At 36.0% G+C, this 26,353-nt stretch overlaps 1 protein-coding gene and 1 pseudogene across 3 annotated transcripts in view; both read right to left on the bottom strand.

The window, feature by feature from the left end:
- SPOCK3 (SPARC (osteonectin), cwcv and kazal like domains proteoglycan 3) overlaps window positions 1-26,353 on the bottom strand; it is a 563,457-nt gene that overhangs the window by 253,352 nt on the left and 283,752 nt on the right. For all 3 annotated transcript variants that reach the window (XM_039479200.2, XM_074397009.1, XM_074397010.1), the window contains one exon: window positions 24,041-24,149. In XM_039479200.2, the coding sequence (XP_039335134.1) occupies window positions 24,041-24,149 (109 nt within the window). The remainder of the gene's footprint in view (window positions 1-24,040; window positions 24,150-26,353) is intronic.
- LOC141583952 (uncharacterized) lies at window positions 635-7,348 on the bottom strand (annotated as a pseudogene).

Raw genomic sequence — 26,353 nt, 5'->3', positions numbered from 1 at the left:
GGCACATAATCATCAGATTCACCAGGGTTGAAACGAAGGAGAAAATGCTAAGGGCAGCCAGGGAGAAAGGTCAGGTTACCCACAAAGGGAAGCCTATCAGACTCACAGCAGATCTCTCGGCAGAAACCCTACAAGCCAGAAGAGAGTGGGGGCCATTATTCAACATCCTTAAAGAAAAGAATTTTCAACCAAGAATTTCACATCCAGCCAAACTAAGCTTCATAAGCCAAGGAAAAATAAAACTTTTTGTGAACAAGCAAGCACTCAGAGATTTCATCACCACCAGGCCTGCATTACAAGAGCTTCTGAAAGAACCACTACACACAGAAAGGAACAAACAGTATCAGCCTTTCTAAAAAATACCAAAAAGTAAAGAGCATCAATATAATGAAGAATTTACATCAATTAATGGACCTAAAACCCATCGGTATGCTGCATCCAGACCCATCTCACGTGCAAGGATACACGAAGACCCAAAACAAAGGGATGGAGAAAGATTTACCAACCAACCAGAGAGCAAAAATAAATAAACAAAAAGCAGAAGTTAGAAATTTTGCCTCTGATAAAATAGTCTTTAAAGCAATAAAGATCAAAAGAAGCAAAGAAGGACATTATATAATGATAAAAGGATCAATGCAACAGCAATAAGAGCTAAAGATCCTAAATATATAAGCACCCAATACAGGAATACCCAGACATACAAGACTTATAAAGAGACTTAGACTCCCACATAATAATAGTGGGAGACTTCAACATCAATATTTGATAGATCAATGAGATAGAAAATTAACGATATCCAGGACTTGAACTCAGATCTGGAATAAGTAAACTTAATAAACATTTATAGAACTCTCCACTTTAAATACACAAAATATACACTCTTATCAGTACCACATCATATCAACTTACAAGTTTAAATGAAATATTGGCTGGCTGCTAGTTTGTTATTTTCTTCCCTCATTTTTTTTTTCATGCCTCCATTATTAGGCACAATTATAGGCATACCCATTTTTAGACTGCATTCTAGCCTGGGCAATAAAGCAACACTCCCATTCTCTCTCCCTCTTTCTCTTTTTCTTTCTTCCTCTTCTTTATTCTTTTTTTTTAATTCTTTTTTTCTTTCTCTCTTTCTAAAACAAAACAAAAAAAAAAAACTCACTTTAGTCTTAGTGGTTATGACTTTAAAAATGAGTTTCTTTCTTTCTCTCTCTTTGTTTCTTTCTTTCTTTCTCTCTCTCTTTCTTTCTTTCCTTCTTAAGTATGTTAAAGAAAGAAAAAAAATACCTTAAATAAGTACTTTTCAGTGCTAGGAGTAGATAAATTCTATAAACAGCTTATTTAAATTCTAACCTAGACTATTTCATTAATTCCTAGCGGTAGTAAATTCTTCCCACTTTTCAATAATAGTTTTCTTTCCCCAAATTGCTAAAAACACAACTTCTCCCACTGACACACACACACACACACACACACACACACACACACAAAGAATTTAATCTAGCCATTACATTCTAAATATTTTTGCCACTTGTTTTATCACATTATACTTGCTAGAAAAATCTCACAGATATTATACATACAGTCAAATTGTATTTCTTTTACTATACCATTTAATTCTTTTTACAAATTAAACTATTATTTAAAATTAGATTTTTTAATGCAAATAAACAAATTGAGAAAGGTGAATATGCCCAAGCTCACATGGTCAATAAGCAGATCAAAAATTCAAGCCAGTCTTCTTATTTTGAAACTTATATATATTTGAAACTTTTATTGTCACAGTATTTGGTGATTCTTCTTTATGTCTTTAATGCAATTCAATGCAGATTATTTTTTGTTGTTCTGACATTTTACTCAAAACCTACCTCTAATAAATCTGTTTTTTTTTTACATTGTTAGGTTTTTAATCTCTTTATAATCATATAGAGATGTATAAGTTAGGGATTTATTAACTTATTTTTAAAGGTCTTGTTTTGTAGAGTCGATTAATTCTGACTTACTTAGACTTAATCTCCATTATGAAAATTCAGATAAAATGATCAAGACAAAAATATATAAAGAGTTATAAATCTCACAAATTATTTAAAATATTCATTATGATAATTATTTAGTAGGCAAGATAGAACTATTTATTAAAGTTCATAATCATAGCATTTTCTGATAATACTGTAGTTTTTTTCTTGCCAATTTTTAAAATGACAGTCATTATGAATCACAGAAATTCCAGAAATGTTTTTGTTACTTTCATGGTAATGTATAATATGGATTGACAACAAATACTTGTGTTTTTCAATTTCAGAATATATATTCTCAAGGATATTTGGAGGATTTTGTTATCAGATAAGTCTGAATGACCATTCTAAGTAAGTCATTTAAACCTAATGCTTCTTAAATGATTGTTCCATTGATAGTCAAGCCAGAATCTGATAGTCACTTTTTTTCTGGAAATCTTTCATTAGTTGGGAAGGCTGCCAAAGCTCTTCTCTTTTAAGAAGAAGGTTGTAAAACAGATTTGAATTGGTATAGCATTAGATCAATTTTCTCTCTCTTGATGAAACTGCAAATGCATATACACAAAGATTTTAGATTCCTATTAGCAACACAAGCTTTTGACCTAAGTCTAGCCATGATTCAAAGTTATTGCTACAAATCTGCTGAAAGTCTCCATTGACTCTTTTAAAACAAAAGACAAGTCTTCTATTACAGAGGAAGCAGATATTGATTCAAGGTTTCTGATTTAGTCTTCCATTAAGTATATCATAACCATGTGTTCACTAATGTTGGGCCAAGAGCCATACTTGTATTTTTAGAAGTGGCAATTTTACAAGTTAAGACAGTTGAGTTCTTATACTCCAGAATTCTTACTTCTCTTTTCAATTCCTATTTTATTTTTCATGTTACACAAAATAATTCCTGGGACCCACAGTACCCAGGAGCCCTGCTTAAGACAAATTGGAAAATGGCAAGCAGAAATTGAGTACAAGTAGGGAAAAAGGATAATGAACATCAATCAAAGCAAGGACTATGAGTCAAATAGGGAGAGTATGAAAGAACTGGAACAAGATGGTATTGGGAACAGTAGATCTCTGTTGTTGGAACTCAAGTTTTAAGGTCACAGATGAATAAACAACACAGATGAATTTATTTTGTTCTGCTTATTTTGGTCTGGATTCCCTTAAAATCTCCAATACCTGGTGAAAAGGAAGGAAAAGAACAATTATTGCATACCCAGCATGTGGTGAGTTTGGAGTAATGTACTTTATATAATTTGCCACTTGCATTAACAGTTAAAAAACAGTAGTAAGACATGTAATGTAACTCTGAAAGAGAAAAAGGAGGAGGAATGAGAGGAGGAGGAGGAGGAGGAAGGAAGAAAGAGAAGAGGGAAGACAGTTTTACTTGCTAAGTATGATCTCAAAATAACTAATTGAGTATGAACATACAATACACACTCATATACAAAGTGAAGATAATAGAAAATGGAAAAAAAGAAAATAATAAAATGTATTTGTTTGTATGTGAACAAAATATTTCTAAAAATATTCAGAAGACATCAAAAATACGTCTTCCAGGAAAGGAATATGAGTGTGGAAGAGTCTGGGAAGGTATGAGTGTGGAAGAGTCTGGGAAGGAGACATTTTCCTGTCCATACCTTAGCATATTTTGAATTGTGAAACATGTGAATGTATTCTTATTCAAATAACAATTAGAACAATAATTATAATTCAGTTTTTCAAATACTTGCTGTGTTCTAAGAACTGTGATGATCTATTTATAATGAAAAGTTCTTGGGGAAAAAAATCCCTTTCATAATTTAAGAGCCACAGATTGACATGCATCTCTGCAGATGTCTTCCTTATTTCTGGTGAGACTGAGAAACAACTCCTCTTTCTACCCAGCGTAAGCCTCCATCCATCCATCCATATGCAGGGTCCCTCTCTTCTCATTGTCTCAAAGACTTTGTCCCTCTTTCTCCTGCACCATTGATCTCTCCTGCTTTACTGAACACCCCATAAATGAAAAACAGTCTCTGGTGGTAAACTCCAACCCTACAATAAAACAACATAAAACAGTACAAAAACTTCTTGATTTCTAATGAGACATTCCCATTGTTTTTTCCCCAAAACCTAATTTCTAATTTCCTATTTTCTCTTCATTCCTCCAACTACTCTGCTCTGAATACCAATTCCAAATTGGCAAATTTAATGGTAATATTTTTCTATAATTATCTCTCTCTCTCTCTTTTTTTTTGTACAAATCCACTCTCATTTATTGACTTTTCATTAGATTAAATCCTTGAGGGATACAGCATTACTTGGATTCTGTGTCCAATAGCCTCAGCAGGAAGGTTGTTTCAGCATTTGGCATGAATCACGCCACTGTTTCCGTGGGCCAGAGTTACCTTTCCCCAGATTACTCTAGTTTTGTGTGGTTTGCTGCCAAAGTCACTGTGTTGTTCTTTGCTTTGTATACGTGAGCGTATCTCTTGCCCAAATAGAATTCTGTTTCATCTCGGGCATAAACACCTTCAATATTATGAAGAACTGTGTGCTCCCTTTGGTTCCAGAGACCCCGCTTATAGCTGGCAAAAATGGCCTTGGACCACAGCCTTCTAGACACAGTTCCTTCTAGAAGTCCTGTTCCCAGCAGGCCTCCACAGGAGCCAAAATGGCAGGAAGAACTGTAATTATCTTTTAACTTCCTTGCAGAATAACCATAATCAACAACGCACTACATCTGAAAATTTTTCTTGGCTCTTGTTACACCAGGGAATCTGTATCATCTTCCTATTTTACCAGCTGTTCCTTCCCAGTCTCTTTCGTAGACTCTTCCTCAATGTCTACCTCTACAGAGTTGGAATTTCCCAGGGATCTATTCTCCTTCTTTTCTTCAGTCTCTCTTTAAGTGTTCTCATCAATTTCCATGAGTTTTAATATTCATGTATTGAAATCAGTCTTTAGGCTGAACTCTTATGATAACTGTAACCTCCCACCCACGTTACTTCACATCTTTACTGGTTGCCACATGAACTTTTCAAATTTAACAAGTTCAAAAGGGAACTCTACATTCTTGTTCCCCTTCCCTTCAGTTTCTCAAACATAAGTTATTTCCTTCCTTAGGGCCTTTTCACAAGCTGTCTCCTCTGCCTCACTCTTCTTCCAGTCTTTTGCCTGATGACTTCCACTTAGTTCTCCATGTTCATGCTTTGATGGCAATACCTTTAGAGACCTGACAACTCTGCCAATTTGGATATCATACCAACTTCATTTCCATGATGAATTTCACAGCAGGGACTTTATGCTGTATTTATATATCTATTCTTCACTTAAAGAAAAACATATCAGAAATTAGCCTGCAGAAGAGCAATATGTACATCTCTTTTATTCATTAGTGTATTTGGCATGCCTAGAATATCTGGCATATTGCAGTAAAAAATAATTGTTGAATAAATCAACAAAGAGATACAATAGCATCTTCCTTAATCATTCTCCATTACCATTACCAAGAATTTACTTGATTGTATCAACTGAGAGCTCACCAGTGTCACAGAATCCTTTGGGTATCACTTTTCCAGCACAAAATCTCTGTGGCTGGTGGTGCCTTTGACCAAGTTTTACTCAGGCCCTCTAGGCTCATTCCACCCACTCAGCCTGGAAGGCTGCGCTTGGCTTATGCTACCAGCCCAGATCCCAATCTACCAAGGGCAAGCCAGGAGCAGAGTGGTGAGGTGTGCACGAATGAGCAAGCGTGGGGTCCAGCTGCTGTGCATAGCTAGGCACACCAGCAGTTGTAGCGGGGTGTACAGCTCCAGGCTCTGGCACAGGCAGTGGCTCCATGCAAGCAAGTGGCTCGATCAGATGCACTCTAAGTGGCTTCTACTGTAGGCACCTGTGTCTGGTTGAGGGGAATGTGGTGGTGCCCAGAACTTGGAGCCACCAGAAACCACAAAGCTCCAAAGAGGGTGTCACAGGCCTGCTTGGGGAGCCCCTAGGTCTGGGTTCTCAAAATGACCACAGCTCTTCTCTCCTTCCTGCCACCCACAACAGGGTGAGTTGGGGTGGTGGGTGTGTTTCAGCCCTGTTTGTGTTAAAGCTATTTCAGTTCCACCATTTGGCAGGTTCTTGTCCTGGTCCAGGAAGAATGAGGCACATGGACAACTGGAGGGTGAGCAAGGCAGAGAAGAGCTTTATTGAGTAACAGAACTGCCCTCAGGGGACCTGTAGTGGGTAGCTCCTTTCTGCAGGCAGATGATCCCAATGTGTGCCCTGCTCTCAGAGGGTAGAAGACCTGGAGCAGTTATCTCCTTTCTGCAGGCAGGTCATCTCGACAAGCTGAAGAGACCTGAAGTGGGTACCTCCTTCTATAGCTGGTAGTCACAGTATTTGTGAGAGCCTGGCTGAGTCTAGGGTTTTTATGGGCTCAGAAGGAAGTGTATGTTGATTGATCCAAGGGAGGCCATGGACAGGCCTGGAAAAAGCACCATAAGTTCTAACTCCTGTCCACTGACTTCATCCAGAATTAGCAGCCCAGCCCCCAGGGTTCAGATTGTTCTTGGCTTGAAAGAATGGTTTCACCAGGGACTCACCCATTCCTGACCAGGAACCTGTCTGACTCTGCCATTCATCAATTATGCCATCTATGGCACCTTGATTTTCTGCACCATGGGTGCCTGCAGACCCATACTAGCAGGTCTCAGCAACCCCAGCCTCCCTCCTGCACTTATCAGCACCCAAATTCTGGTGGGGGCTGAGGTGGCAGAGGGATGGTGTGTCAGCACTACCCTCATCTCGCAGACACTCAGTAGCTTTACCATACCAGAGAGCAGATGCCAGAATGGGGAGAGGTCAGGAAGTGGGAGCAGGCACTTCCCAGTCTGTGTAGACATGGGGATGCCTGGGCCCCCAGAGTACAGCAATGCCTCGGTCTAGAGCTGCAGTTGGCTGGCTGCAGTTATGCCCAGAAGCACAGTGCTCTGACTCTGCTGACTTAGTAGGGTGCCAGGCTCCCACTGTTCCTGAATCCCTACTGGCTCCTTGGAGCGTGCGGCTTCAGCCACGCCTCCCGTTGCAGCCAGCATCTTCACAGAGGCTGCTCCAGGCAGGTGGCTGTTGCCATCACTACAGTGGAAGATATACCATGTGATCAATACAGAGTTTACTGATGACACAAAACTGCCTTTGCTGCCATAACTAGAGCGGAAGATATACCATACGATCAATACAGAATTTACCGATGACAGAAAACTGCCTTTGCTGCTGTCACTACAGCAGAAGATAAATATACAGTTTACCAATGACACAAAACTGCCTTTGCTGCCATCACTACAGTGGAAGATAAACCAATCCATCAATACAGTTTACAGTGACATGAAACTGCCTTTGCTGAAGTCAATACAGTGGAAGATACACCAAACCATCAATACAGAGTTTACTGATGACACGAAACTGCCTTTGCTGCCATCACTACAGTGGAAGTGTACATCATACAATCAATACGGAGTTAACCTATGACTCAAAACTGCCTTTGCTGCCATCACTACAGTGGAAGATTTACCAACCATCAATACAGAGTTTACCAATGACACAAAACTGCCTTCTGGTGACTTCATATCTCTTTTATCCATCTTTATGTAGAAAAATCTGAGCATATATTTGCAATCTCACATAATAATAAATGCATTACAAATAACTCCTATAGGTGAAAATAATGTTTTAGGATTATCCATATAAATATCAAATAAATTATGAATTTTACTAAATGGAGAAAATGCACTTTGGATTTATTATTTTTACATTTCTATATACACTGAAAATAACTAGACCTTTGACTCACTAAATGCAAGCCATATTTATTTTTTAGATCATTTATGAAGAATATAGTGGTCCTGTATTTTGAGGCCATACTTGCACTCAAATAAAACATTCCTAGGAAGTAGGATAGTAGCCAACTTTAAATTAGGATAAGGGGCAATATTGTGATTTAACAAACCCTTTTCCCCAAATTCTTTCCTGAGCTAACTGAGAAAACTAAGCCATGGTGTAGCTGAAAAGAGATAATTTTAATGACTACTAATTTTATTCCTGCCAGTTTTTGCCTTTTTGTTTCCTGTTTGTTTCGTCTACACAGCATAGCGCGGGACTTCATATAACTCAAACCTATTATTTACCTCTTTACATTATGTTATATTTATATTTAAATGAGTATGACCTTCCTTATCTTTTCAGCCTTTATAGTCACAGTTCTACTCTCTACTTCTATGACCTCAACTTTCTTAGCTCCTACATATGACTGATGCCGTGATACTTACCTTCCTGTGCTTTGACTTTTTTCACTTACTGTAACATCCTCTGGGTGCTTCCATGTTTCCCCAAAGGGAGAAGTTGTTAAACATAAATAAAATTACCTCTAGATAGGAGAAATAAATTCTAGTGTTCTATAGTTGTGTAGGATGAATATAGTTAATAATTTAGTATATATTTTTCAGTAGCCAGAAGACAGGATTTTAAATCCTCTCAACACAAAGAAGTGATCAAATCTGAGGTGATTAATATGTTACTTCCCATGATATAAAATACGTATAATAATGTCTCATGGGGAGTTGGGGAGGGATAGAATGGGGAGAAATGCCAGATATAGGTGATGGGGAGGAAGGCAGCAAATCACACTGCCACGTGTGTACCTATGCAACAATCTTGCATGTTCTTCACATGTACCCCAAAACCTAAAATGCAATTAAAATAAATAAATAAATATACACAAGAGAGCAAGAACCAAAAAAAAAATCTCAATTAAAAATAAATAATAGTACACATCTCCCTTAAAAGATAAACTGTTCACAGAAAACGTATCACTTTATACTCATTATCTGTTTTTAGCAAAACAAGACTGAATGTTGTACTCACTGTTAGAATTTCTTGAATTGAAAAGCATCAAAATAATAATCCTTGGAACCTGGTCTACAGTATTATCAAGTTTCAATATTGGATGTGACTATAAAATGATAATAATGAACCACATTTTCTGGCACTCACATTAACAACAGCATTATGTAATTAGTTGGGAAGGCAAGCAATTTTGTTTTCACACTAAAAGAAATACAAAGGCCATTTCTTGGAATGAGAATTATTTATTCTATGAAGTTAAATGGGAAGAGTAGATAAGCAGATGCCTCTTGTATCTCAATAGAAAATTGTAATCATACAAATATTAGGATACCAACATTTCCACTTTGGTTTAGTACATTCAAGCAAAAGGAACAGGTAAAGTTAGTGTGATATTATATTTTCTGTCCCTAGGCACTAAAATTTTAACAGATCTTTCTACTTTTAATCTATAATAGTGTGTCAAAATATATAAAATTTTAAATCACAGAAACTTTAAATGAAATAATTTCACTCCAAACTTAACTGTTCCAAATTTTCCAAACCTAAAACACTACTATTTCAATATATCTTTGTGTTTCAAAGACAAAGTAAAATGCTGGAAAGCAAAACATCTCAAAGTCAAATTTTATCATGTTTCACTTGTTCAAGAATTTCTTCTTTTTATGTGTGTAATTATTATGTCAATCATAAGTTAAGATAATAATTGAAAAATCTTTTTTTTGTCATGTTTTCTACAGGAGCTTTTGCTCATAGCAAGGATGCTAGAGTGTTAAAGGGTTATCCATCCTACCCAACCTCGACAAAAAGACCCTTATTAAAAAGTCTCTTTCCTGAGTCGGAGAAACTGTCCTCCCTAAACTCCGTATGATTGTAATGGGATTCCCAATGATAATATCAACTATCCTCCCTAAAGATAAACACGTATCACACAGACTGCCTAGTCACAGTGCCCCACTAGCCTGTCCGTGGTGATTGGCTGGGAAATCTGCACCTCCTCAGGATTAGGCCTCCATATTTCCAGGCCATCTATCTTACCATTCATAATTTTACAGTACATGAATGAAGAATTCTGAATCCTGTGATGTGTACCACCATCAGAAAAGCAGGCTCACAATTTGTGATCACTACCAGCAAGTGAAATGGGAAAACTATGGCAGCAATAGAAGGGACTCTAATCTCTGAGATGAGAAATATAATCACATTTCCAGGATGATATATCAATGTCACGGCTTTAATCTTGTGATTTTCCATAGCCATTTCAGCAATCATAGGCTATTCGTAATTATTTATTGTAGATTCACAACTTTCTTCCACAACACACACAGGTGCACACACACCAACGTGAGACAAGTAATTCATCCTCAAGTCTGTTTGGTTCGACTGTCCAAATGCATTCTGTACATTCGTACTCTCACCCATCCCATTGCGCCACCAGAATCTTCCCGGCAGAGTTACTGCTCTCACCCTCTGACTAGCTGGACCTAGAATTTCACTGTTGCTTCTCACGGCACCTGCCATGATCCTTTGCAAAAGAAACGCTTTTCTTATTTGTATCTTGACCAAAGCCTTCCCATGGTTTCCCAGTTACATTTACGATAAAATTCCCCTTTACACAGCTTCAAAGCTCTCTAAGATCTGAGTGCTGTGAAGTGTTGGACCTGATATCTTACTTCTCTCATGACCAAACTGGCCATTTCACTGCTTTACACGCTGGCCATTTCACTGTTTTACATACTGACTATTTCACTGTTTTATGGGCACATTCCAAGTCTGTTTCTGCTACAAAATCTTTGCAATCTCTGTTCCCTGTGTCTGGCTCACTCTTCCCTGATATCTGAAAATGACTCATTTATTTTCACTCAAGCAATTCTTCAGATATTTTCTATAATGAGAAAGCTTCCTTAACTGCTCTGACCCTGCCTCTTCCCTCAGTCACCTCTATAATTGTGTTGACACTGATCGTTATATTAAATTACATTGTGTACTGTATGGTTTCTTTATTGTCTGTCTTCCACTTCAAAGTGTGAAAGTAACAAGATTAGAGGCTTTCTTTGTCCTTCTAATACAATAATCCAAGTGTCTCTATGCACTATTGACTCACGATAGATGCTCAATACATGTGTTCAGTGATAAATTTTGAGTAAATGAATTCAGTAGAAATCTCAAGTAACAGAAAAACACTAAACAATAAATTTGTCAGCAGAGAAGTTGCCAATGCCCTGAGGAAAAGGAGCTTCACAGATTTAGCTGCATAAACATTCCAAATTAATAATTAATCACAAGTTAGATGAGGTAAAAGTCTCTATTTACAGAAAGACTACATAACTTGTTGAAAATTTTTATAATGTGTGGTAAGTGGAAAAGCAAATAGGACTCAAAAGAATAAAAACAAAATTATTCTAAAAGACGTACCTGAAAAGAGCAGCAAAATTGCACAATATGAATTAGAAGGAAACCATAGCTAAAGAGAGGATGTGGAGTTCTTTTCTCCTCCTACATTGTAGAAGATGTGGAATTTTTGTATGCTTGCTTTAAAAAATCATTACAGAAATTCTCATTTGTTCATATATGCTAAGCAATAAGCTAGCAGATACAGAAAGATTAAAAATATTATACAGAACAGTAATTGTTAGAGAAGGAATACAAAGACAAGAAATGATGCTTCTAGAACTGAGAACACAAACTGATGAATATGGGATATATACAAGAGGATGATGAAGGTTATGGTTGGCAACAATAATAGTAACAATACTAAAAGCAGCAATAAGAATAGAAACCACTGTCCTGAGTGTTTCATGAGTATTAATTAAACTGGTTTCTCCATACGTTAGTAAGCAAAATCAGAAAAGACCCAAATGAATGCTTTTTACTTTCTTTGTGAACAAAATACTGAGTTTTCTCATGGAGAACAGAAAGGAAGATAGCAATATAAAGCTTAATGCAAACAGAGTTTTACAATAGCATTTTATAAAAAGAGATATAAACTGATTCCAACACAGAACAATTAGCAGAAAATGTGAATGGTCTCATTAGGAATACAGCATATTCATCTGTAGTGGTATCAAGACAGCCACATAGGATTCAATAATAATATGTGGATTTTAGTCTCAAATATATTAAGACATAAACAGCTGTGTGACGGTGGACAAGTCAGTCAACAGGCAACTAATAATGGAGTTACTAGGCAGCAGACAATGGGAGGCTTTGAAATTGAACAGGTCTAAATTCAATTGCTAGCTATGGCACTTAATAGTGGCGTAGCCTTTTTAATTAATATCAACTGAGTTTCAGCGTCTTAATTCGTAAAAGGAGGATAATGATAGTAACTACAAAATAAAATAACACATGTAAAGCACCTATAAATTTCCTGGTAAACTCTTATCAATAGCAGGTATTGTTATTTCTATGATTCTCAACCTAATCCTCTTTCTTATCATTTTCATGATCATGAAAATTCTTACCTTACATTTAGAATGCAGGATGGAATTAAATCTCTCTAAAGAATTTTCTAGATCCAAAATAGTTTATTCCAGTTACATGCAAACCCTAGACACGTCTTAGTCAACCTTAAACTAAAACGAGAGAAAAGAAACCTAGAAAAATGGTAAAGAATGTACTCAACCACTGTAAATGAATTAGCTGTTGGTATTTTGTCACTAAAGCAGTAGGCCTGTTGGATTTCAAAGCCTCCAATTATTTGTTGCCATAGTTAGCTGCCTGTTAATTGGATTGTCCAGAGTCACACAGCTATTTATTAATACATTTTTGACTGAAATCTAGCTTTCTATGTTGCACACATTATTATTGAATGTGTGTGTCTGTCTTCATATCACCACAGATGAATATACTTTACTCCTGACTTAAATAATTATGTGTTAAGTATCTGTGACCCAGGCTTAAGTTAATACATTTTATATTCTGTTTTTATATAAAGCCTTTATAACAGGTAAAATCCCTCTAAGTTTAGGAAATTATTTTATGGTAGTAATATTTATAATAATTATTTTATGACTAATATTTTATGATCATCTGGAAATTCCAGTATTTCTTGTGTTTTATGTGCTACAGTTTTGTTTGTGAGAGTTAAGTGTTTACATTTGCAAATGAATTACGTGCAATTGTTAGGGCATATCTACATCTGGTCCCCAGTAGACAAGTTCTTCAAACACTTACACAGTCTCCTATGCTTTTAACGAACGTAAAATTTGATGAGATAGTTACTAAGATTCCATCACACACCTCTATAATTTTTCCACCATCAATTAATTCTTAAATTTTCTTGGTAGTAGATTTCAAATAGACTTATTAATCAGAGTAATGATAGCTACTATCACACATCTTAAAAGTTGTGTCAATACAAATGCTTATTTTTCTTTCATATAATAAGTCAATGAGGCTATTTCTTGGATGATCATTCCTATGGTGATTCTGAACATAAATTTCATTATATATGTGATTATGCCATCCCTTAGATCTCAAAATTATCTGCTTTCATCTTACAGGTCCAGAGAGAAGGAGGAAGCAGTCAACCCATATCTTAACCATCTGAACTCCCAAGTGAAAAGTATTACTTCTGTTTTGTTTTGACAAGCAAAACATAGTCCCATGATCTCACAGATATGTCAGGGCTGGTGGGAAGAGAGGCTGGAAACTAGTACCCTGGCCTGGAAAGTACTTTCCAGAAACAAGTCTACTCTGTGAAAGAGGAATATGATCCTTTGTTTTATGGTTAGCTGTCTCTCTGCCCAAAACTGAATACCAAAGGGTAAAAATTACATACTCAAAATCACAATGTAAGGACAGAAATAAATCAGAAGGAAATTGAGCTCCATATTTTGACAATAGATAGGTCCAATGTGAAAAATATTCATGAAAATATTTTAAAGAAATTTAAAGAAAATAAGTAAAATTAAGCAAGAATATAGGAATAGAAAGATTACTCAGACTGAAATACAGCAGCAATGACTACTACTTTCCTAATTATTTATCCACATTAGCCAACACCAAGAAAACAATTTTCTACAAAGTTTAAAAATCAATATGCTTCAGCCCTTAATGTCCATTACCCAGAAAAACAGTCGTCTCTTTTCCAACAGTTGGCTAACAGGAGATTTAGCTGTAATTTACCCAAAATGTTGGATTCTTTAATACAGACTCAGTAACAGCAGGTTTGGATTTAATATTTAAAACATCACAATTAAAATCAAATGAATTTATTAGTGAATTCATAGCAATCATCATTCCAACTGATCACTGGAAATCACATCATTAAGAATGATAATATTAAATACTCTAAAATTTTAAGAAATATAATTAAGTGGAGAGAGAAATATTTAGAATAAGAAATACTCCACCAACAAAGAGATTACCAAAAACAGAAACATGTAAAGCACTAATTAAGTTCATTATCGCACCTGTCCATCAAGCACTAATTGCTTTACAAGCAATAGGTCTAAATAATAGTGGAAGTAAATAAACTATGCACATTTTTTTTGCAGCTTGAAGATCTAGTTCTTCTTTTCCACTGTTGAGCATCTTGTCTCCTTGTCTTGTGCTAAAACTATCCTCGTCTCTGAAAAAAATTGCTTAAGTTCCAGAAAATGTTATCAGTATAGTCAATTTCTTTAAATTGACCACTATTTTTTTATTTTTCAGACGGAGTTTCGCTCTTGTCACCCAGGCTCGAGTGCAATGGCGCCATCTCGGCTCACCGCAACCTCCGCCTCCTGGGTTCAGGCAATTCTCCTGCCTCAGCCTCCCGAGTAGCTGGGATTACAGGCATGCACCACCATGCCCAGCTAATTTTTTGTATTTTTAGTAAAGATGGGGTTTTACCATGTTGACCAGGATGGTCTCGATCTCTTGACCTCGTGATCCACCTGCCTCAGCCTCCCAAGGTGCTGGGATTACAGGCTTGAGCCACCGTGCCCGGCCCACTATTTTTTTTTTTAACCATGATTCGCAATGTTACAACTTAGAGATAATGGCTGATATCAAACCACCAACACTATTTACATAACCTCTCCATTATTAAAGACACACACACATATATTTATTCCTGAGACTGAAAAGAGATAATGTGACTTTTATTTTTATTTATTTATTTTTTGAGAAAGAGTTTCCCTCTGTCAACCAGCCTGTAGTGCAATGGTGCAATCTCAACTCACTGAAACCTTTGCCTCCCTGGCTCAAGAGATTTCTGGTGCCTCAGCCTCCTAAGTAGCTTAGATTACAGGCATGCACTATCACACCCTGCTAATTTTTGTATTTTTAGTAGACACAGGGTTTCACCATGTTGAACAGGCTCATCTCAAACTCCTGGCCTCAAGTGATCTGCCCACCTCAACCTCCCAAAGTGCTGGGATTACACGCGTCAGCCACTGGCGCCCAGTCTCTACCAATTTTAAATAAAAAATAAACTGTAACAGTTGAAAACTCAAAATTACCAATATCTAAACAGTATTCTTTATTGGTGAAGGTGTGAAACAACAGGCACCAGCATCTTGTTTACAGTAGAGAAATTGGTGCACTCTCCTTTGGAGGGTGTTGGACAATATATAAAATATTTAAACATATTTTCTTTTTGACATAGCAATCCAATTACTAGGGATTTATGGCAAAAATTTTCACATACATGTATATAAAGATACATGTGGAAGAGTGTTGTACAAAGCACCATAATAAGAGAAACTAGAACTAACCCTAATGTCCATCAATAAAGTATTAAGTAAATTATGGGATAATCCTGTAATGGAGTTCTTTATGGCCATTTAAAGAAATGAGATGAAATGCATTTGCTGAGTTGCAAATGTTCAAAGCATGTTATATTAAAATATGGCACAAAAACATGCACAAAATATTCCTATATGGAGGTAAGTGTGTCTGTGTGAATGTGTGTGGGTGTGTGTGTAGATCATTTCTGGAAGTGTAGGAGTGGAACTGAGTGGTCTGCGGGAGCGGGGAAGGAATCAAATCTGTACTCCCTTTTCTATCTTATGGATTTATTACCTTATTCACATGTTGTTTTCATAAGTGTTAAATTTTAAAAATAAAAGTTTTAAAATTGCTATCACTTATACCACCTTTGCATAATATTTTTCTACCCTCTTCTGTGTAGCTAATAAACAATCATAGTTTTTCTCAGTTCTTTCAAAATTATAAATTAAAGCCACATAGAAAAAGATCCAATTTAGAAGAACTAGAGTAATTATTATTTTTAATAGGCAGCTAGTTTTCTCTTTCTCATAGACAAAAGAATAGGGTTTTGATTTTATATGAAAAGCATCTATTACATACCTGTGTAAATATCTCTCTTCCTACAATTCAGAAACCTAAGTAATGTAATTGGACTTTGTAATCTGAGCATTTTAATCTTTGTCTCTTGAGGATATTTGACTAACAGACATTAAGGTTCGTGTCTCTTAAGGATGTTTGACATTAAGGTCCATCCAAAATACTTCTTTAAAAGTAACCTTCATTAGTACCCAATTTTTTTTCTCGTCAATGGTTTATACCAGATTCTTGTCTATTTGGGGAACGAGAAGAAACCAAGAAATACTTGAAACTTCCTTTGCTGTACTTTTCCCCCCAATTCACACTCTTCCTTGTGTAGGTGAATGTATAGGGGTCATTCATGAAGCGCTAGTTGGAAGGCAGAGAAACGGCTTCTGTGTGAAGGAGTTCCTTCCGTTCACTGTTCACATTGCACCACCAGCTGGCCTTCATCCATTCCCTGTGTCATACAGCACTTTTTGTGGCGACTGCATTTGTCCCGTCTACTGATCATTCACAATTTAAACCCCTGTTGTCGCAACTGAAATCTTGGTATAGGAGATTTAGAAGTACACACAGAGGCACATTCGTTATAAATATGTTAGACAGACTTTAGAGCTAGTGTATAAGGCAAAGAAAGCTGGGAAGGATCTATACTCAGACCTAGAATTTCCTTCCTCCAAACGCACGGAGGGTTCCTGCTAAGCAGAAGGAGTCTTTAGGCTCGGTGGAGAAATAAAATCCCTCTGACAGGACATGCAAGGACTTGGCTATGCTCACTCATAAAAGGTGACATTCCTTGAAGCGTCTAGAATCCTTCTCCTGTATTTTGGAATTTCTGGTCTAAAGTTCCTCTTCTCTGGTCATGGGGACATGGGCAGTGCCAAAGGATGTAAAGCAGAGAATCATTAAGGGCAGCAAATTTGTTGAAATTAAGTACTCTAATAATCTTTAACCCACCAAAGGTATGCCCGTCCCCTTGCTATTTCTCTTTAAGCATCTGTCTCACATTTTCTATAACACAGTGAGGGCTCATTGTTCCCATTCTCTTGCTCTCAACTGCCAAAATCATGCCCCTCCTTTTATTTAAAGTATAAGGGAATCTTAAATATCATCTCTTATAATCATGACAGGAGTCGACCAATTTTCTCAAATATTTTGTTAATGGCAACCCAACAACTCACCTGTTAGCTATTAAATATACAAACAAATCACTATAATCTCTGTGGGTTAAAAAACCATTTCTAATGTGTCCTGGGCACAAAGACGGAGGAGCATTTATTTCTACCTTGGATTGGGAAGAAAGACTGAATAGACCTTTCTCAATAATTAATGTTTATTGAGTGCTTTCATTGTCAAAAGTGCTTCACACAAATTATGTCTTTAATTCTCACAAGAACAGAGGGAGATACATAGTATAATTACCCACTCTATCTTTTAAACAAGAAAACTGAGTCTGTGAGAATTTAATTTGCTCGAAATCATTCCGGAGAAAGGGAGACGGAGCCAGACGTCAAAGTCAGTCAGTCCAGCTTCAAATTACATACTATTAACCATTATGCTAAAAGCCTTCTCAGAAATGGAGGCTGCCAGAAGAACAAAGGAATAAATGGGCTCTATTATCACAAGAACATATCACAAGGAAATAAAACACAGCCGTAACCCACACCAATGATAGTGAAATATACAATGTGTTTAGGAAAGAACAGTAATAGGTAATCCTATCATAATCCCTATGGATGTGCAAAAACAACTAGACCGACTTGTTCCATGATAATGGAAGACCTGCTTATTCCATGGAACAAGTAGTTCTAGTTGTTTTTGTACATTAAGTCACTAATCCTTAAAACAGCATCACAGAAGGTACCATTTGTATGATACCTACTTTACAGCAGAAAAATCTGAAGCACTCATTGCTTGAGTAACCCGTCCAAGATCAAATAGCTAAGAACAGCGGGGCTAGACTGGGAAGCTAGGCATTCTGGTTCTGGCCCCTTGGGCTCTGAAATACATCTGTGCACTGTACAGAATGAGTTTTCTGCTGTGAGAAAGCTGCAGTGGACCACTGGGAGAAAGCCACAGAGGAGGCTCTAAGGCTATCTGGGCCAGGTCATAAAGGACCATGAGAAGGATGCTGGACTTTAATCAACAGGTTCCTGATTTTCAACTGGAGAGGAAATATATCCCAATAATGATAAGGTGTGCTGTGTACTTCAAAAATAAAGTGAAGCCTGTGACATATTTTCATATCAGAGAAACATGCTTTCTGTTTTTGTAATGCTTAACACCTAACATAAAGCCTGACCAAATCATAGTGACTGATCAAGATGTACAATCGAAGTAGTTGAATTTTCTGATTATAAGCAACTCTCAACTAGGGTAGATGATACTCCCTTCAGGGTGATAACAAAATAACAGGAGAAGCTAAATACTGTATATTCAGCAATAAAACTGTGGGTTAAAACATGCTTAGAAACAGTACATTAGGCAATTGATCTAGAGAAATTTCTTTTTAAAAAATATAGGGTTGTGGTAAGATAAAATGAATTAACAATTCTACAATGCTTAGAAGAATGTGTCATTTATATAACATGCTTTATAAGTAACATAAGACAATACAACATAATAAGAGCACAAATTCTAGAACCACAATGACCAGGTTTACTGTCCACATCCACCAACTGAACAAATTAAATAAATTATCTGTCTCAGCTTTTATCATAGGTAAAATGGTGATAACAACTGTAACTCACCTTACCTCCAACTACTGTAAGATTAAATGAATTACATACACATATGCATGTATGTGTGTGTGTGTGTGTGTGTGCATAAAGATACAAATTACAGACATAAAGGAAACTGTGAAGTTCAGTTATGATCTGTGTTTTAAGAAGAGGAATCAATGTTATACTAATTCGCTATCCACAGTGCAATGACCATTTGTAAATGTAACTAATTTTAAAAAGTTTTGCAAACCTTCATCATCCTAACTAAAACAAATTTATGAAAAGTTAAGTACCTATAAACATCTGTTCATATATATAAAATTGATAGTTATGGAAAACAATGTATATATAAACAACATAGGCATGATTTTAAATCTGAAATCTATAATTTGTATCTATCTATCTATCTATCTATCTGTCTATCTATCTATCTATCCATCCATCCATCCCTATCAATTATGCTTCTATCTATTCTCAGGCAGAATACCCAGAATCTCTGAGCCTCAGTATGGGCATAATAATGCTTAATATAAACATCAGTGTCATTGTAAAAGCTATATCAATGTAAGGCATTTAGTAAAAAGTTTTGCATATATTAAGTACAAAATAAATACTGGATTTCACTCTCTCTGAAGACATTATTGATACATTTATATTCCACAGAAGCTACATGTCTCATAAGTATAGAAGCATCATTTTCAAATGACTATGATAAGTTCAATTCAGTTCAACAAGCATTTGTGTAACTCTACTATAACTTAGGCTTTGTGATTAAATCTTTGTGTCTTCAATATTTCAACAAAGAAAACACAAACACCATAGCTATTCAATTAGTGATCATATAAATAAATTATGTCTTGTTTTAAAAATAGTCATTATAAACCATGAGTCCCAAAACTGCATAGTTAAAATAGATAAATTTTAGGACTAGCTTTCTTTTGATAATGAGTTTTGATAAGTAGCATTTTATATTTGTTTCATCATTTTCTAGGTAATGGCTTCTTAGGAGGTCAAAAGCACTTCCTTATTGATTCCCTTTCTTTAATCCTTAGGTGTAAATTAAGTAGAATTAACATGGTTAGTTTTGTCCTGCAGCAGCTTCTCCAACCTTCCTCTGTCTTATTATGCCAACCCTTTTTCTTTTAATATCAGTAGCATCGATTGGTGCCAGCAACATTGATCTAGAAATAGGGTTAATTATCTGCAGCTGCAGGGCAGCCAGGAGCATAAAACGCTGGGCTTCTTGCTCAGGAGCTACAAAAACAATGAAACAACAAACCTCAGCTGTCCGCATCTGCAGCAATGTGGTAAAAAGTGGATGACATTCAAAGCTTGGGAAACCCATCAGGTATTTCATATTAAAACATCTAAATAACGGGTTATGTGACCCTACTGGAAAAAAGTGCTGCAGCTAAACTTCTTTCTCATTATTCATAACACGATTTTCTTTTAACTGGAAATGATAATGGTAACAGAACTTTAGCACAATAACAAAGATGTCATCTCGTTTGAGACCAGTTCTTCACAGAAAAAGCCATTAGGAGACAATATCCAAATATATGACTTTGAATATCACATATTTGGATGGTTTACACCATCCTCTACACCGGCAGTGGTGGTCAAAGCTAGAGGAAAATTATGATTCATAATTCATAATTCATAATAATTCATAATCATGTTATTTTCTGATTTCAGAGGACAATTAGTATTTAAAACACTAAGGAAGGAAAAATTTACTAATTATTTCAATTATTTACAAATCCAAGTGGAAGACCTACCAGTTTCTTAAAACCAGTTGTTACATCCCTTGTTTCATATTTAAATATTCTTCTTTAACAAGATCATGTCTTTGCAGCAATATGTATGGGTCTGGAAGCCAGCATCCCAGAAAACTAACAAAGGAACAGAAAACCTAATATCACATGGTCTCAGTTATAAGTGAGAGCTGAACAATGAGAACACATGGACACAGGGCGGGGAGCAACACTCAGTGAGGCCTGTCTGTGGGGAGAAGCGGGACGGAGAGCATCAGGATAAAGAGCTAATGCAAGCGGTGATGGGCTGATACGTGCAGCAACCACCATGGCACACCTTCACCCACATAACAAACCTGCACGTTCTGCACATGTATCCCAGAATGTAAAATAAAATATTTAAAAACGCTTTTCTAGTCTGTAAATCACGCATCCATTTATTCTGCCAATTAAAACATATTTGTTGATTGATGCCTATACCCTTCTTAATTCATTTTGAACAAATATACACAAAGCACAAAGAAAATAATGTTTACTCTTAGGTTATCTAGATTGACCATTTCAATTGATCAAACTATTTGTTAAAATGTTCTTCTCTAAATATTCTACAAATAGCAGCTATTTTACTAAACTCCTCAAAGAAAACACGTACTGACCAGTAATTTAAGATCTGGGTACACAGTCGTAAATTAGAAGCAGACCCTACCTTCATTAAGCTTTCAGACTGTCAAAGGAGACTGATGTTTGACAAACTATTACAAATGTCATGAGCCTTCTAAGATGAGAAGTTTAAAATTCTAAGGCAATGAAATGAGTGTGATGTATAGTACAGGGAAGAGGAGCCTGGAAAGCATCTTTGCAAACTGTAAACCCCTTGTAGAGAGGAACAGTACGTTTCCTTTCTCTTTTATCAGATCAAGGAAAGAAAAATTAAGTTGTTCCTTTAAATGGAAAAACGTAGCAATTTGTATTCTAAACTGTGTAAATGGGCAAAAATTGATTAATTAAGCTGTCTTTCTCTGCTTTCTCTACCCCATCCCCCAAATACACACGATCCTCAATTCTAAGATCTAGATTATTTGTATTAGCCATTTTTATTGATCAAAGTGCTTGGCAAAGCTCTTCTTCCATAAGTGTTGTATAAACATTCACTATGTACTGACATCCTCCAAGCAAATAAAGCATATCAAATATTAATCTTAAAATCAATTTGTTGGAAACTAGTGATTTATTTATTGAGTAGAGCATGGATTGAGTGTACATTTATAAACAGTCTCTATCAGAAATAGAACAGGACCAAATACTATTTACATAAAGCATTTTGAAATTCACCCACGAAAAGCACATTAGTTTCCCCCCTGAACCCCCCTCCACCACTACACCAAAGGCAAAGCTTCAGTAGTGCCCTATTCAGGATTCTTCAATTATATGTACTAAGGGACATTTGGCTATTGGTTTCTGATAGTCTTTATCATGTTAAGTAAGTTTTTCTCTGTAGTTAAGTCATTTAACAAGTCAGAGAAGTGAGGAGACAGCACAGTTGTAAAAAGCATAGACTCTGGGGTCGATCAATACAGATAGGAATTGAAGCTCTGAAAATGTCTAGCTTTGTAGTCTTGAGTCAGTTAGTTTAACCTCTTTTAGCTTCAGTGTCCAACAAGTGTCAAGATGATGTGTCTCTGCCACAGACATGACATTAATTGTGAGGTCTTTGTTCCTCTTTGACTTGGTTTCAGGGGGCCAGGATTGAAGTGGCAGGTGAACCATTTGAAAGCCGTTAAATGTCTGCACATGGAAATTTTTCCCAGGGTCTCTAGAATTTATGATAGAACAGCAGTTTTTGCTTTTATGGGAAATAAACTTAGTTTCTGCAACTTAGGAGAGAGATCATATATAAATCCCTTTTTACACCCTTCTCTTTTTATTTCACCCCCAATATACACACGTTCACATACTAATATTTTTAAATTTGTATGATTAATTAATAGACATGCCAAGAAATTTAGAATCCTAAATAGAAAAATGAATTTCTGGAATTTGTTATCCTTCTGTAAAACTAACATCAAAGTCATGGTTGACGGGGGATATGTTACTGATAACTGCTTCACCCTTTTGTGCTTTCCTGCAGTACCCTGACTTTATGCAATTGTGATTTCCAAGAAGTCTTTTGTTCTTTACATCACCAAACTGTTACCTTCTTTTCTCCTACTCCGTCTCTCTTACTTCCACAAGTACTTTACTGATATAGCACGATTCTATCATGACTGAACACATTTCCAAACCCCCAACCTCTGTTACATCAACCTCCTTTGGTTATAGAAATCTGCCACTATAGACTTAACATTGTGGAATAAAGACTTCTCCTAATCCACTCAGCATGTACAAGACGGTGTCATGTATATACGCTCTTACATTATAAGAAACATCAATGTAACTTAAATATTAGTTGTTTCCTAGAATGCTACTTATATTCTTATTCTTATTTTCCAATATTCTTATTCTCTTTCTGTTGGTGTGTTTGAGTAGCAGAATTTACATGCACGTATACTAAAGCCAAAAACCCAATTTTTCTCTGAGCATAAACAAATAGCACAATTTTCTTTGTTCATTCAATTTAAAAGCAATACATTAATTAAGTTCATTATCACAGAAATAATATTCTCTCAAAAATAACTTTAAAAATCATAAAGGATATGAATAAACCACTTGTTTTAGTCAGTTAACCAATGAATTAACTTTTGACTGTGGCACATTCAAATTTTAAGACTCAGCACCAAACTACACAGGCTGTTTCCAAATTATGAGTCCTTCTGCAAACAGAGCCTATCTTACAGAAGCAGTGATGGTTGTTGTAAGGTACTTGAAACCCTTCCTTCCTCTTTCGAAATTGTGACCCAGCATCCAGGGAATTGATGCAAGGACTCCACTGGTGTCAGTGCCTCCTAAAGGAGTTGTGTTGAGGGTTTCAAGTCCCAAATCCCTATTTCATGACCTTTAAACTCTTTTTATAAACATCAATCATTTTTTTCTCCTTTAACTTTCTGTTTCCTGAGGGAAATAAAGATGATTTAATAGCCATAAACAAAAATACATGGTGGGTACAAAACTAATTGTTCCTTAAACTTGAAAAAGCACAAACATTTAGCCATAACATTTAAATATCATCTTTGTATGACCTTCTTTATTCAATGATATATGCCTCAAATTCTATAATCCACAGTAATTGTGATTGATTCCAATGTTGAACCCAAGTGAATCATAATTGTGTTAACCAAGCTTCCGAAACCGTTTCAATAAAATTCTGCATAAAAGATTGGCAGGCACTGCCAAACATTTATACTCTACAGTTATTCCTGGCAAGGAGTGCTGTTCAATCAGTGAGATTAGATTTAACAATGTTTACCTGTGTGTAAGCCTCCGGTGACTAATGCAGACTGCTGTCTGAGAATCTTGAGCAATGCAAACTTTATGACGACTGCATTTCATCTTTAAGCATGGATCTTTAGCTGGATCTAAAGTTAAAAAATGCACAGAAAATATTAAAATCAGCTTCTGTGAAAGAGAGTTACCAAATCCTATCAAACACAATTTGATGAGGTACTTTACATAGTGTTTAGTTGTAAACTTTCTTCACATTCTTCCTCTATTAAGAGATGCTTCTGCTTCTACCCACATAACTCAGAATTAACAGCCAGCTATAGTTTAGTCTCACCCACTCTATTCAGAAGCTGAGATGCACATATGCCTATGATCAGACAATGTGTAATCAAAATGAAAACTTGCGGACCCAAACTCTGTAATTGCTACTACCTTCTAAGCAGTAAAGGTGGTGAAATAAAGTTAGAATATGTTCCTGGAATATTTTATGACAGTGGAAAACTACAATGTATTCCTTTGCTTTCCCTAGATAAATGCTGGTGGGTAAATACAAAGAATGAAATGAACAAACAAAAATGTCAGTGGACATCAGTGGATATCTTTGGATATCCAAAAATAGTCTAGAGCTGTACTTGGGGACTGGATGAGTATAGCATGTAAGAACTGAGATACTGCATTTTCATTTTTACATCATTTGTGTATTATATTTTCACCATCATTTCTTCAAACAAACCTCTGTCTTGATAGCTGCCAACAAAAAGTCGACATGAAGTGTTGATTTTTTTTTGGTAACAGCTTTATCTACATATAATTCACATATTACACTATTCAGGCAGTTTACAGTCAATGGTTTTCGGTATCTTTGCAATTGTAAACTACCACCACAATCAGTAATAGAATAATTCTATCACCAACAATACCTAAACTATCTTCTTGCTATCATCTCCTATTCCCTCTCCCCTCCACTAGTATTAGCCAACTTCCCATCTCATTTCCACCTCTAAGATTTGCCTATTTTGGACATTTTATATAAATTGAATGACAAAATTTGTGGTTCTTCTTGCCTAGTGTCTTTTACTTAGAACAATGATTCTGAAGTTCAATCGTGTTGCAGCATGAATCACTGCTTCATTCCTTTCTACAGCGGATTATTATAACATTTTACAGATATACCACATTTATTTATTCACTAGTAGACAGGCCTTTTGCTTGTTTCCACGTTTTGGCTATTGTGAATAATACTGCTATTGGTGATCATTCATGATTAATCCTAGTGACACTTGGTTGTAATTTGTTGTTGTGCACAGACCAGAGGGGGAGTTGGAGCAAATAAACAAAAGGCACTGAGTGTCTAGATTTGGTACATGCCAAAACTGAGAGAAAGAAACAATGAAATATGCTAAACAAAACAATTTTAGTGCACAAAAAGAAACAGAACCAGAATAATGTGCCTTCAGAACTTGCAGAAATATTTGGAAGGGCTCCCAGCTGACCAGTGTACATAAAATGTGGATTTGAGACAATCTTTGAGGGTAAGCTCAAGTTGATGTAAAAATCAAATTTAGCTTTTCATGTATGTGTTAATTCTTAAGCATATTTAGTCAATTGTCTGAAAACGGTGGATATATTCTGATAATCAGTGCATTTTTATTTTATTTCATTTCTGAGACTGACACCCTGCTGGAGTGCAGTGGTGTGATCTTGGCTCACTGCAACCTCCACATGCCAGGCTTAAGTGATTCTCCTGCCTCAGCCTCCCAAGTAGCTGGGATTACAGGCGCATGCCACCACACCCAGCTAATTTTGTATTTTAAGTACAGACAGGGTTTCACCATGTCGGCCAGGCTGCTCTGGAACTCCTACCCACCTTAGCCTCCCAAAGCGCTGGAATACAGGTGTGAGTCACTGCCCTCGGCCTGATAATCAATGAATTTAATAAAATACAGACATAAGGTATAATATATATGCACATAGATCTTACTGATTTCAATATGTAAATGTTATTTATGTAAAAATTTATTAAAGATTTTACATAACTATGAGATTTAAAATAAAGAATGTTAACATGTATCATTGGTGAAATATTACACAGACATTTTATATTAATTCATGCTAAAGTTCACTATGCAAATGTAAATTGCTACAACATTCTTTTCAGACTATCACTTTGAATCGTCATTAGTTAAGAAATGCTATCTTCAAAATACTGCACTATAAGAGTGTATGACTTCTTGTTGGGCAACATAAAAAAAACACACACATGATAACCTAGAAGACATCAAAAATGTTTTGAGCTATTTCTAATGTTTAGTCTATGTTGATTTCTAATTGTTAAAAC

The sequence above is a fragment of the Saimiri boliviensis genome, chromosome 3 (genome assembly GCF_048565385.1).
Source record: "Saimiri boliviensis isolate mSaiBol1 chromosome 3, mSaiBol1.pri, whole genome shotgun sequence".
NCBI lineage: Eukaryota > Metazoa > Chordata > Mammalia > Primates > Cebidae > Saimiri > Saimiri boliviensis.
This window is presented reverse-complemented; position numbering and strand designations above follow the sequence as displayed.